The following is a 15000-nucleotide window of genomic DNA, read 5'->3' on the forward strand; positions in this document are numbered from 1 at the left end:
TCTCGGAGATTTCATCGTGTGGCACCGGCATGTTCTCTCTGCAACACAGTGATCACATGGCTTTAAAGATCAGTCTATCTATCTTTATCTCTCTCTGATTAAGATCTGTCTATCTTTATATCTCTCACTCATTAAGATCGGTCTATCTTTATCTCTCTCTCATTAAGATTTGTCTGTCTATCTTTATCTCTCTCTCATTAAGATCTGTCTGTGTATATTCCTCAGTTATTATCATGACCTCTGCACTTTCCTCCTTCTTCAGTTATTATCATGACCTCTGCACTTTCCTCCTTCCTAAGTTATCATCATGACCTCTGCACTTTCCTCCTTCCTTGAGGGACTGGTCCATTCTTTTACAAACAATAGGGCTTTTGTACCAGGGAAAAGGCAACCATCCCCCACCCTTCAACATCACAGGAGCTTGAATCAGAGTGCTGGTCGATCTTCTCCTTAATCCTTTCTGTACAATTACTACTATTGTGTAAAGTGAATACTACATGTAGTAGTCATAGTACAGCCGGGAAGGATTAATGAAGGAAACTTGATCGACCATTACTTTGATTCATATTTTCTCCTGTGTGTAGCAATTGTACATCTTGACCAAATAGCTGCTTCCTTTGCAGAGTGAGATTTTTTAATAAATTAATCTCATAGCTTGCCAATGACAGTCTGTTATGAAATTAACTTTACCAGCTTAACAAAATCTGCACAGACTCCTGCTGTTAATTGTTGGTGTGTGTCCAGGTGGAGTGGATCCATCAACGAGATACAAGTGAATCCGTCAACAAGAGATACAAGTGGATTCTTCAACAAGAGAAACAAGTGAATCTGTCAACAAGAGATACAAGTGGATCCGTCAACAAGAGATACAAGTGAATCCGTCAACAAGAGATACAAGTGGATTCTTCAACAAGAGATACAAGTGGATCCGTCAACAAGAGATACAAGTGAATCCGTCAGCAAGAGATACAAGTGAATCCGTCAACAAGAGAATCCGTCAGCAAGAGATACAAGTGAATCCGTCAGCAAGAGATACAAGTGAATCCGTCAACAAGAGAATCTGTCAGCAAGAGATACAAGTGGATCCGTCAACAAGAGATACAAGTGGATCCGTCAACAAGAGATACAAGTGGATTCTTCAACAAGAGATACAAGTGAATCCGTCAACAGGAGATACAAGTGGATTCTTCAACAAGAGATACAAGTGGATTCTTCAACAAGAGATACAATTAAGTGGATCCGTCAACAAGAGATACAAGTGAATCCGTCAGCAAGAGATACAAGTGGATTCTTCAACAAGAGATACAAGTGGATTCTTCAACAAGAGATACAATTAAGTGGATCCGTCAACAAGAGATACAAGTGAATCCGTCAGCAAGAGATACAAGTGGATTCTTCAACAAGAGATACAAGTGGATTCTTCAACAAGAGATACAAGTGGATTCTTCAACAAGAGATACAAGTGGATCCGTCAACAAGAGATACAAGTGGATCCGTCAGCAAGAGATACAAGTGAATCCGTCAACAAGAGATACAAGTGAATCCGTCAGCAAGAGATACAAGTGAATCCGTCAACAAGAGATACAAGTGGATTCTTCAACAAGAGATACAAGTGAATCCGTCAACAAGAGATACAAGAGAATCCGTCAACAAGAGATACAAGTGAATCCGTCAACAAGAGATACAAGTGAATCCGTCAACAAGAGATACAAGTGAATCCGTCAACAAGAGATACAAGTGAATCCGTCAACAAGAGATACAAGTGAATCCGTCAACAAGAGATACAAGTGAATCCATCTGATCACATTTAAAACTAAAAGCCTGGCCAGATGTGAAATAATTGGTAATGGTCACCAACCCAACATGTTAAAAACAGGAAGAACTTAAGTGTCCCTTCCTGGATATCTATCCAAACATTGTACTTATTCCATCAGGAAGTCAAAACAATCCAGATAACAAGTTTAGGTTACAGTAAGGGGGAACTTCAGCACTCCTATGACTTTCACATATTGTCACTTCCTGCTTCCATTGTTAACATACAGGCATAAATAGCTCTTGAGTGTGTGCTCACACATAAACACACACACGCATGCACAAACACTGTACACACATTATATATATACACACACACACACACACACACACACACACACACAGTATTAACAAAACATCAACTGGTACCTTAGCAGCCCTAAAATACTAGCAGTTTATCTGCACTTAATGCTCTCTAACAGTAATTAAGCAGTAAGGCCAACCGACTTTTCTTGTGTGACTTGTACAGAGTATAAACAAAATAAGTGCAGTGACAGTAAACTGTAAAACCGCCTTTTAACACTCGATCCCTCCCTGTAAAGACCCTGTAAATTTAAACCATTGTAAAACTTCCTCCTTCTTAAAACCTGATTTTTTTCAGATTTGTTGAGGTCTTAAAATGGGGGAACCCATTGTACTGAAGTTGTTTGACAGTCAGGAGCACCTGACTTCAAGTGTAAATAACACAGCTAGCGTCAATTAAGTCACCCAACACTTGTACGCCCGGTATGTACCCATCCTGTATAGAGTATACAAATTCAATCCCTTCAAACCGACACTAGAATCACACATAAACACACACATGCATGCAAATACCACACACACACACACACACTGTTGACACTACTTAAGTATAGGAGGGTCACACACTGTTGACACTACTTAAGTATAGGCGGGTCAACTACGGCAAACACAGCATTTAACATGGGGAAAATGACATCAATACTCCTGGCTATCAATTCTCATTCAACAAACCTCACTTAATATTTTCTTTCACAGCAATGGCAGGAATGATTTGTTTTCCTGTTAATAAAAGTTAAAACTTTAGATAAGCGCTAAGTACGTAAAAGAAAGTATGACTGAATACCTAACAGATCATAAGAACATTCATTCTGCAATAGTAATTTGTACACGAATGTCACACCGATATGTGATAAAGCTTTGGTTCAAAATGAAAGTAGACCGATGCATCAGTCACAGCAAGTGTAAGAAATAATTCGACCCAAGAACAACTACACAACCCGGAGCAAAGCTGATCAACTCATCACAAGAGAGAATGAAAGCTCATACCATATAATATACCAGTTCAACTTGTGCCTCGCAGTAGCTGCCATTTGTAATCCATGTTTTCCTCCAGCTAGTCCCTCAAGCTTTCTGCACCAGTGTACACCAGCTGATGTGTCCAGTTACACCGTAGCCTACAGGTAGCTCTAACTAGCACTGCTAACTAGGGTACAGGCAACACTGTGTAACAGTCAATGTGAGAACAGTCACGCATGTTATGTGTATCAATTGTAAACAGGAAGGGGAACACTGAACAGTTGCTTTGTGTGAGTGTGTCCCTGCATGTTATACGTTACTGCTAGTGCTATTCAAATGCACACTCAGCTGACTATAATCTACAGTGCTGACATATCACACATCATACAGTGTCACACATCAATGACTTGTACAAAGTGGAAAGTCATGAGTTAAATCCACTGACACATATGATCAGGTGACACATATATATATATATATATATATATATATATATGCAAGATCTCAGTGCAGCTGTACCCTGGCAGTGCAAACACACCTACGCACTGCAGATAGGCAGTGTAGTGTTTGTGGAGTAAGGGAAACAACTCCCTTTTCCCCTCCCGTGCCCCTACATTACTGTGGCTGACTTCATTCATTACCTTGTCTGTTTCAGTCATAACAATCAACAAAAAGTGCCCCTACATTACTGTGGCTGACTTCATTCATTACCTTGTCTATTTCAGTCAAAACAATCAACAAAGGGAATGACACAAGACACCGTTTTGCTCAGACCTCAGCCGCCAGTCGTTGGCGCTACAAGTATCACTTTTCTTTGGTCTGACTCCTGTTAATATCATAGACCTCAGCCGCCAGTCGTTGGCGCTACAAGTATCACTTTTCTTGGGTCTGACTCCTGTTAATATCATAGACCTCAGCCGCCAGTCGTTGGCGCTACAAGTATCACTTTGCCGCCAGTCGTTGGCGCTACAAGTATCACTTTTCTTGGGTCTGACTCCTGTTAATATCATAGACCTCAGCCGCCAGTCGTTGGCGCTACAAGTATCACTTTTCTTGGGTCTGACTCCTGTTAATATCATAGACCTCAGCCGCCAGTCGTTGGCGCTACAAGTATCACTTTGCTGCCAGTCGTTGGCGCTACAAGTATCACTTTTCTTGGGTCTGACTCCTGTTAATATCATAGACCTCAGCCGCCAGTCGTTGGCGCTACAAGTATCACTTTTCTTGGGTCTGACTCCTGTTCATTTCATTTCATTTACTCTATTATCCCAATGATGGGAAATGTGGGTCACTTACTTCCAGTGGAAAGTTAGCAGCAACAAGAGTCGCGCTACCCTGGTGTATGCGTGTTTAGGTGTATTCAGCCACCTGCGCTTGTGTCAGAATGACTGACTGGATTTTTATGCGCAACGGTGGTGACACGGTGGTGGGACAAGGATACTGTCTCTTAGCCTGCACAGAAACTTGACCCGTGTCCACCCATGTCGGAATTCAAACCTTTGACCTTCGGACTACAAATCTAGTGTTCTACCAACTATCCCCCCCCCCCCCCCCCCCCACCCCTCACGGTAATTAGTCTTCTGATAGAACATAATTTTTTTTTTTTGTAGCCAGCATTTAGGGCCTACATATCTTTTCAACCCAGGTTCAATTGCTCTCTGAAGCTGAGCATGCACATCACTGAGAAGTCATCCTTTGTTGGTTGGTGTCCTCTCATCGGAGGGGCCACACATGGCACGTAGCAGTCAAGTTCAATTTTAAGGTGAAAACGTAAAGACTCACCTGGCAGAACGGTCTTGCGGGTAGCCAGAATATCCCGGCAGGTTGACGGTGGCCGGAAGCTTGTAACGATCGTCATCCCCCCTCCCCATGCCAGGATGGACTACATCGTCTGTTGTCTGAAACATACGTGAAGGCAAGATAGATAACTTGAAACGATCGTCATCACCCCTCCCCCTGCCAGGAGGGACTACATCGTCTGTTGTCTGAAACATACATGACAGCAAAATAGATTAAACATGAAAACAGCTTGAAAATAGGGAGGCGCTCTAAGATAAACTTAACAAAATAGGGAGGCGCTCTAAGATAAACTTAACAAACGAGCCTGACACATGATTGTTTCTCTAAGAAAGAGATGGAACTAGATTAAATTATTGCTTTTGTACCAAGTTAAACTGAACTAACAATCCTGATGCAGGATTTTTCTGTAGGAAAAAGATGGATAAATTATTGCACTAGTTCGTGACATAAGCACAATCTGACTTCCAGTGGAATCCTCCATTCCACCCCCCCCCCCCCCCCTTATAAGACTAAAGACAAAATTGGGGTTCCCCTGCCCTGAGGTATCAAAATTGATCAGCCTAACCCAAACAAACAAACAGCCAACTCTGCCCTTGCACAAAAACATCACAGTCACTCTCACTGACTCCTGGTGAAGACAAATGTAATCAACGCTTAACAACTAACAGTCATGCCAGTCATGTCTGTAATTGACAAAACTTGGAGTTGGATGTCACACACAAACACACACAGACACGCGCGCTGCTTACACATACACATGCACTAACTACAAAAACCTGGCAGCAACCACACTTCTGCAAAATATTTTCAAGTGTCAAATAAAGACTTAGTCATGCTTCTTACATTGACATAGCTGACTTTGAACAATATGTCCTTGGTGTTACTAACGGGCGGTGTCGATGTCACTTCGATCCACGGCATAATCCACACAGCGCACAGCACACACTCTCTGCTCCGGCCATTATCTCATCATTATCACTTCACGTATCATTGTTACACAATTCTTCATCCACCACAGCTCATTTTTCATCCTACATTTTTCACCATTAACATAAAAGTAACTCCATTAAAGTAAAAACAACACGAGTTTGACTATAGTTGGTGCTTGATGATGTTCTTGCACTATCAACAAAGACCCTGCACATACTCTCTCAATGTCAAACATGTATGTGTTGTCATAACGAGAAGCGAAGAAGATAGATGGTGTGATATATCAGACAATGCTAACAAGCAATATTTGACCCTGCTCAGTAATATAAGTGGGTCAGTCAACAGTATAGGCATTGTCTATTTCTATCTATACACTGCAACCCCATATCAATAGTGTCACACATCTCAGAAAATCAGGCCATAAAAAAACGCTCATTGTTAAAAATGGAGGTTCTGGATCTGGATCTGGATAACCCGCCTGGGTTGGTGGTTGGCGGGTGCGCCACAGAAGCCGACGACGACTATCAACGTGACGTTTTTTTGGGTGTGCGCATCTAAAAGAGTCTTAAAAGTTCACTGTACACAAGGTGGATATAGTGTACAACTCCAGCTGGTCTTCTTGCTGCTGTACTTGCGGTTTTAGTCCGTTTGCCCTAGAATGTAGGCTTTTCAAGCACAGTTAAAAAATGCTAAGTTACAATGTTAAAAACTGGATAAAAACTACTGAGGCTCTCACACTGGTTTCTGCCCCCCTAACGCCGATGAGAAGGCGCTGGGCGTGGTCAAGGTGACGGTGGCTTCGCTCAAATTGTTCCACTCGATCACTGTCTTTATAAAGAACGAGTTCCTGTATTGATCAGTCTTTGAGGTAGGAGCTTTGAAACAGCGGCTGTTGTTGGTTGCCTGTCTCTGGAGGATGTTTTGGCTCTCATACCCCTCGTAGGCTTTAGGCTTGACTCGGCGCCGAGATACGCTCACCGGGGTGAGGAAGGAGTCAGGGGGTAAGGCAGGTACAAGTCCATTGATGATTTTGAACAGCATCGTCAGGCGAAGTTGCTGGCGGCGTTCCTGGAGTGTAGGCAGTTGGAGGTACTCTAGCATCTTGGTGACGCAGCCTGGGTCCTTGGACACGTAGTCTTTCATGATGAACCTAGCGGCTAGGTGTTGGATGCGTTCGAGTCTCTCAACGTCTTGTTTGTAGTAGGGGTCCCAGACCACCGCCCCGTACTCAAGGGTGGACCTGACAAGAGTGATGTAGGCAAGGCGACGGCACTCACGTGGGCAGTTCCGGAGGTTCCGGCGTAAGAAGCCCAGGGTAGATCCTGCCCTCTTGCAGAGACTGGTGATGTGGGGGCCCCACTTCAGGTCGGCTGAGATCTGTATGCCGAGGTACGGGTTCTGTTCGACCTGTTGGAGGATGGTTTCTCCGAGGCTGTAGAAGTAGTGGGATGTGGATCTGGTGGAGAGGACGTAGCACTTCTTAGCGTTGAACCTCATCCCCCACTGGTTGGCCCACTCTTCCAAGCTCTTTAGGTCTGCCTGTAGCGTAAGGTGGTCCTGAAAGGTGCGGATCTGGCGGTAGAGGAGACAGTCATCCGCAAAAAGTCTGACAGACGACTGGACTGAGTCTGGGAGGTCGTTGATATGGCACAGGAACAACAACGGACCCAGCACTGTGCCTTGCGGGACGCCGGACTCGACCTCTACCTCTTCAGATGCCTCGCCCTCCAGTACAACCCTCATCTTCCGCTTGGTCAGGAAACTGGTCAGCCAGTTGTGGACACTTCCCCGCACACCGTAGTGGGCCAGCTTGTGGAGTAGTTTCTTGTGCGGGACAGTGTCGAAGGCCTTGCTGAAATCAAGGATGGCGACGTCAGTTTGGTGGCCAGCATCATGGGATGACAGAATGTCCTGCATGGTGGTGAGCAGCTGGGTTTCACATGAGTGGCCGGTCCTGAACCCATGGTTGCGGCTGGATAGCACTCCATGTTGTTCGAAGTGCTTGTGAAGATGGTGGCAGATGATGTGCTCAAGGAGCTTACAGGCGACCGAGGTCAGGGATACTGGACCTCATGAACAGGAGATGAGAGAAAGCGGGGAGTTAAAGGGGAGGTGACTCTCAACTCTTTTACATGAGAGGTTCCACTGTATGTCGAACACTGCACATCCAGGTGAGGCTGATAGTCGACATCAGATATCACTGATGGAGAAGGCCTCAAACACTCCCATCAATAGATTAGGACAGTGTTGCAAAATATAGTAGATTATATTATAACCCAAGCATATTTGTGTACTCAGTGTTATGTACCTTAGTTATGGTATGTTTTTGTCAGTAGTATGTTTTTGTCAAAGCCCCACTGAAAACAAATTTTGACGTTTTATAGGTGATTTTATGGCCTCTCCTGGGCTCTAAATAAAAAAAAGTGACACTTTAATGCCTGTCAAAAACCTAAGAGATGTGATCAGCCTTAAAAAAACATGAAATCTTGGATTTTTATTTTTAGTCCATTCACACTAGTACGACTCAAGTTGTGTCTGTGTGTGTCTGTGTGTGTGTGTGTGTGTGTTCGTGATGCACGGCCAAAGTTCTCGATGGATCTGCTTCAAATTTTGGCGGGGATATAGCTCAGTTGGTAGCGCGCTGGATTTGTATTCAGTTGGCCGCTGTCAGCGCGAGTTCGATCCCAGGTTCGGCGGAAATTTATTTCACAGAGTCAACTTTGTGTGCAGACTCTCTTCGGTGTCCGAACCACCCCCCGTGTATACTACATTGGGTGTGCACGTTAAAGATCCCACGATTGACAAAAGGGTCTTTCATGGCAAAATTGCTTAGGCACAGTTAATAATTGTCTACCATACCCGTGTGACTTGGAATAAGGCCGTGAAAGGTAAATATGCGCCGACATGGCTGCAATCTACTGGCCGTATAAAATTTCATCTCACACGGCATCACTGCAGAGCGCCTAGAACTGTACCCACGGAATATGCGCGATATAAGCCTCATTGATTGAAATATGGTGGGCATATTCAGGTAGACCGGCCCGGACACAACCTGGTCGATGAGAATTTTCAACACGTGCTCTCAGCGCGCAGCGCTGAACCGATTTTGGTTTTTCTGTTCATCTTCCCAGATCCATTCCCAGTAACTCTTCCTTATCTTCTCCAGTGTTTTGCGTTTATCTCCCTTCCTTCGTGTGGCGTCAATCCATATTCCCGTTACTATTTTTAGAAGGTCACTGTCCACAACGCTTTCATCCCAGCGAAGCCGGATATTCCCGTTACTATTTTTAGAAGGTCACTGTCCAAAAACGCTTTCATCCTGGCGAAGCCGGGTATTACTCTACTTCTTCCCGGCGAAGCCGGGTATCATTCGGCTCTACTTCTTCATTCGGCTCTACTTCTTCATTCGGCTCTACTTCTTCATTCGGCTCTACTTCTTCATTCGGCTCTACTTCTTCATTCGGCTCTACTTCTTCCCGGCGAAGCCGGGTACCCGGCGAAGCGGGTATTCATTCTAGTATATCATACAACATGAACACCTGAAGTTAATGTCAAGTTTATTTGATGACTAACCTGAAAACTACACCAAAGATACGCATTGAAGTTGAACCGAAGATCCAAAGATACGGAGCACGGCCCAATAAAAGAAAGAATGAAATGGTCGACGTAAACTTAGACTTTATCACGAAGTCGGTACAGCTTTTTTGTGGTGTTTGCTTCTTGCGCGTGCATATTCTTCCCGATAATACCATAATCTCTCACTTTGGAGCAGATGGCACACAAATGTCACGGTGTATCAAGATTCTGAAGCCACTTCCGAAAACCTCTACGGCTTACGCGCGTTTGTTCGGTTGGTCAGCAGGGAGCATCTCAATACTCCCCCGTATCGTTACTTCAACGGCTCGTTACTCCCCCGTATCGGTACTCCCCCGGCTCGTTACTCCCCCGTGCCTTTTTATTACACATAAGTAATGTAGTTATTACTTAATTGAATTTTCAAGAGAGAAAGAGAGAGAGAGAGAGAGAGAGAGAGAGAGAGAGAGAGAGAGAGAGAGAGAAAAAGTATATATTTTAAGCAGCAGAGATACGGGGGAGTAACGAGACGCTCAGCTCGTTAGTCCTCTGTATCGCTACTCCCCCGGCTCGCTACTCCCCCGGCTCGTTATTTCCCCAGCTCGTTACTCCCCCGTATCGCTACTCCCCCGTACACAAAAAATGACTGGATAACCCTGTGATAGTAAGTTAGCATGAAATATTGTTTTTCCGGAGAAATTGTCTGGATAAACAAACAAAGAAACAAACAAAATAGCTGGACAGGGGGAGGGGGGGGGGACAATATTTCATGCCAACTTACTATCACAGGGTTATCCAGTCATTTTCTGTGTACGGGGGAGTAACGAGCCGGGGGAGTAGCGATACGGGGGAGAAACGAGCCGGGGAAGTAACGAGCCGGGGTAGTATCGAGCCGGGGGAGTAGTGATACGGGGGAGTAACGAGCTGATCCCGGTCAGCACCGATTAACTCTGTTGAAGCGTTAAAACTGAAAACGGGTGCAGTGGAACCCCTCACAAGGACCCCCCTCTCGAACGACTACCCAGCCACAACTACCTTTTTTTTTAACCAATGTGTTTCCTTATATAGTTGTCGCCAGTGTAGCGACCAACCCGCTCTAACGTCTAAGGACCGACCTAACAGCTTGTGTAACGACTTTGTCAGACAAAGCCAAGACTCTCAGTCAGCGTAACGCAGCACTGCCAAGCAAAGGCACTAAACCGCTGAGAGGTGTGATGGTTGGGTGGGCTGAGTAAACATCACAAACCAATCATCGAGAAAACAAACTCACGTGCCAACATACACCGTTCAACTCAGTCAGAATAGACAGTCTTTGGACAGAAGAGCAGTGGAGATCGACATGGCGTCTACAAATAAAATAAAATATTTAACTCTCGAAAATCGAGTGAATGTTGTGAACAGACACAAAAAGGGAGAAACTGCCATCGCGATTGCAAAAAGTCTTGATGTTGGAAAATCGCAAATTCAAAGAATTATCCAAGACAAAGAAAACATTCTGAAAAGGTGGGAAAGTGGTGACAATGCCGATCGAATGCGATCAAAGCGGCAGAAGACAACATACTCTGACGTAAATGAAAAGGTTTGGGATTGGTTCCTGGCTGCCAGAAAAAAGAATTTTCCGATCTGCGTGTGCGGCGAGATCAAAGACAGGTCCATTGTGATAGCTGGGTGGCCTTGTTTATAGACACTGACCTTCTTCCCAGGGGTCATTGACCCAGTTTTAGCTATGAGAGGTGGTTCCCCTTTCATATCTGAGAGAGGAAACACTTCCTGCACCCGGGTCAGTGACCGAGTTTAACCTATGGGGAGTTTAACATATGGGGCGGTCTCTTTGATGTCTTGAGAGGAAACTTGGCCAGGGTAGTACATGCACCAGAACTGGTGGACACCATGGACAATGTCAAACATGAATGCTTGAGGGAACGGTCGTCAGCAACTCAAACTTCTCTGTTTTCTTTTTTTAAGAAAATTTGACTTTCTTTGTGGCCCCCTGACCCCGCCCCCTCCCTCTGTAAGGACCCCCCTCCATAAGGACCGATTTTTGTCAACATTTCCAAGGTCGCTAGAGAGGGGTTCCACTGTATATTCTATGCTTTAATCATTTCATCACTTCATCGGCCCGTCAAAACACGGAAAAAAAGCGGCTTCCTTTGGAAATAGAGCCTTTTATTCGCTGTCAGAGAAATGAAGCCACCCGAAAGTCAGACTCCTGCGAAGTTTTTAACAACAAGACGCGGGCTGTATTCTTACACAAAAGAGTACTTCCGTTCAAACCGAAAGCTGAAACCGAATCGCGTCAGCAGTTCAACGAGTTTCGCAAACATCGCTGCAAGTAAAGTGATTTCAAAATATTTGTTTTGGGTCAAAATTTCGGACTGACGGAATTTCCGTCACAACATTAGTTTCACCCATGTATAAGTATAATACTCAGCCAGCTGTGTGTCAGGACTTCATGATTATTGTTAATTAGCTCTTGCACAACGAGGTTTATACCCCTATTGCGCGGCATCAACACTTTAAATACTAGCTACATGCACTATACAGTGGAACCTCTCTTTTAAAACCTGAGAAAATCAGCTCTTACAAAGTAGTCTTAAAATGGAGGTTAAGTTAAAGAAACAGAAAGTCTGAGAAAACGGTCTTAAAAAAGGGGGAGTCTCAATTTGGAGGGGGGGGGGGGGGGGGGGGGGTTAAAAGGGGGTTCCACTGTATATAATGTGAGCTTTATCAGATCTGTAGGACACTGATAACTGCTGATAAACTAGTGATGATACAAGTTAAAAGAGGGTTCCACTGTATATAATGTGAGCTTTATCAGATCTGTAGGACACTGATAACTGGTGATAAACCAGTGATGATACAAGTTAAAAGAGGGTTCCACTGTATATAATGTGAGCTTTAACAGATCTGTAGGACACTGATAACTGCTGATAAACTAGTGATGATACAAGTTAAAACGTACAGACGTTGTGTTCTACAGTTTATCAGCTTTTTCAGCACTGCACCAGTTACCTGATAATAAGCCTTGAAAATCCTTCATTTCACTTTCAGAAGTGCAGAATTCTGATTTTAAGGTCGCAGCACAAAAAGCAGAATTCTGATTTTAAGGTCGCAGCACAAAAAGCAGAATTCTGATTCTAAGGTTGCAGCACAAAAAGCAGAATTCTGATTCTAAGGTCGCAGCACAAACTTACACAGACCCCAACTCAGTCATTGACACAGAGTGCAGGGATGGCTACATCTCAAAATGTTAACTTGCCAGACGAATAAGAAACTTCAAGAAAGTAACTAGCCAGCCAGAAATGTCGCTGGCCCAGAACATAACACAGTTGCTGCATCTGTAGTGTTTATATGGTTTTAAAACTCAATATTAAAACCAAAAGTGTTGCATTAAACACGAATTGTCACTGGCCAGCCGGGCGAGTTGCCAGGCGGTTTCTAGTACTAGCCTGACAGACTTTTTACTAGCCCCTGGCGATCGGGCAGACGTTTTGGCCATCCCTGGCGTTGATTCAAGCAAAGCTGACGCAAAGTCAAACAGTCATCGTATGGGTCCTACACATTTCCCCCTGGTTGTCAGATCCCCGCAGACTAGGCAAGAATGTCGTCTGTCCTCTGAGCCCTGCGAGCTAGATCAAAGTTTTTACTGAAGCCGTGGAGATATATATTGTTTGTCCTTACCTCTGGCAGAGGTGCATGCACCGCTCACACTTCCTGTGTCAGCCCGCACCAAACAGTACAATGAAACCCCTTTAAGACCACACCCCTCCCCCAATTTAAATTTTCCTCCCTTTTAAGACCACACCCGCCCCCCCCCCCCCCCCCCCCCCAATTTAAGACTTCCTCCCTTCTCAGACTTTCTATTCATAACCTCTGCAAATGTGCCCCAATTCTAAGACTCCTTCCTAACATAGAGGGGGGATCGAGACGAGGGTCGTGGTGTATGTAACATAGAGGGGGGATCGAGACGAGGGTCGTGGTGTATGTAACATAGAGGGGGGATCGAGACGAGGGTCGTGGTGTATGTAACATAGAGGGGGGATCGAGACGAGGGTCGTGGTGTATGTAACATAGAGGGGGGATCGAGACGAGGGTCGTGGTGTATGTAACATAGAGGGGGGATCGAGACGAGGGTCGTGGTGTATGAAACATAGAGGGGGGATCGAGACGAGGGTCGTGGTGTATGTAACATAGAGGGGGGATCGAGACGAGGGTCGTGGTGTATGTAACATAGAGGAGGAATCGAGACGAGGGTCGTGGTGTATGTAACATAGAGGGGGGATCGAGACGAGGGTCGTGGTGTATGTAACATAGAGGGGGAATCGAGACGAGGGTCGTGGTGTATGTAACATAGAGGGGGGATTGAGACGAGGGTCGTGGTGTATGTAACATAGAGGGGGGATCGAGACGAGGGTCATGGTGTATGTAACATAGAGGGGGGATCGAGACGCTCAGGGTCGTGGTGTATGTAACATAGAGGGGGGATCGAGACGAGGGTCGTGGTGTATGTGTGTCTGAGTGTGTGTAGAGCGATTCAGAGAAAACTACTGGACCTTCATGAAACTTGACATGAGAGATCCTGAGTATGGTATCTCCAGACGGTTTTTTTTCATTTTTTTGATTATGTCTTTGATGACGTCATATCCGGCTTTTCGTGAAAGTTGAGGCGGCACTGTCACACTCTCATTTTTCAACCAAATTGGTTGAACTTTTGGTCAAGCAATCTTTGACGAAGCCCGGACTTTGGTATTGCATTTCAGCTTGGAGGCTTAAAAATTAGTTAATGAGTTTGTTAATCTTTCTTTCTTTATTTGGTGTTTAACGTCGTTTTCAACCATTCAAGGTTATATCGCGACGGGGGAAGGGGGGAGATGGGATAGGGGAAAGGGGGGAGATGGGATAGAGCCACTTGTTAATTGTTTCTTGTTCACAAAAGCACTAATCAAAAAATTGCTCCAGGGGCTTGCAACGTAGTACAATATATGACCTTACTGGGAGAATGCAAGTTTCCAGTACAAAGGACGTAACATTTAATAATAATAATAATAATAATAATAATAATTGTCAGTAAGTACTGGTGTCACATGACTGATGTGAACCAGTTGATTGGCTAATGGCGATGCGCTAAAACTGTTAGCGCACTCTTGGAGTGCGCTAACTTTTCCACAGAGCGTATTCTTGCGCCCTTTGCCTAAGCAAGACTGTGCTCTCATCCTCAGAATTAATTAATGACATGTAGCTTATATTCTCCACAATACCAAATGACCATAAATTCCCTGCTTCTCAATTAAAGCAGAAGTGGGTTTTTTTTCTGACAGATTGCATGTGCCTGTGCCAGTGCCAGTGATCTAAAAAAATAGAAGCCGCTGTGTTTCATCTAATTTTCGCCGACTTGCATAGATTCTTCTCATATGCCGTGTTAGTGGTATGTAGCTTATCATCCACATTACCAAATGATGAGTTAGTATACAATTCCCAGCGGCTAACAGAAAACACAAGTGTTATTCCGATAACGTACCAGCAAGACCAGTTTGGAAGACTGACTCGATCGACTCTGTAGCAGACAACACAGAAATACGACTACATCAGTTCAGTAAATGAATGGTTTCAGAATTATTATTTCAA

At 44.5% G+C, this 15000-nt stretch overlaps 1 protein-coding gene across 3 annotated transcripts in view; it reads right to left on the minus strand.

Moving 5' to 3' along the window:
- The window catches only part of LOC138946827 (stAR-related lipid transfer protein 3-like), a 106964-nt gene that overhangs the window by 89327 nt on the left and 2637 nt on the right, over positions 1–15000 (minus strand). Inside the window, exons 1-3 of one of the 3 annotated variants that reach the window (XM_070318231.1) lie at positions 5716–6034; positions 4855–4970; positions 1–38 (exon numbers count right to left, since the gene is read on the minus strand). The exon at positions 1–38 is cut by the window's left edge and continues 107 nt beyond it. In XM_070318231.1, coding sequence (XP_070174332.1) covers positions 1–38; positions 4855–4970; positions 5716–5793 — 232 coding nt within the window. In that variant the 5' untranslated portion in view covers positions 5794–6034. Of the gene's footprint in view, positions 39–4854; positions 4971–5715; positions 6035–15000 lie in introns of those variants that run through there. The other 2 variants (XM_070318232.1, XM_070318233.1) reach the window with 2 other exon arrangements.

Source organism: Littorina saxatilis, linkage group LG14 (genome assembly GCF_037325665.1).
Source record: "Littorina saxatilis isolate snail1 linkage group LG14, US_GU_Lsax_2.0, whole genome shotgun sequence".
Lineage (NCBI taxonomy): Eukaryota > Metazoa > Mollusca > Gastropoda > Littorinimorpha > Littorinidae > Littorina > Littorina saxatilis.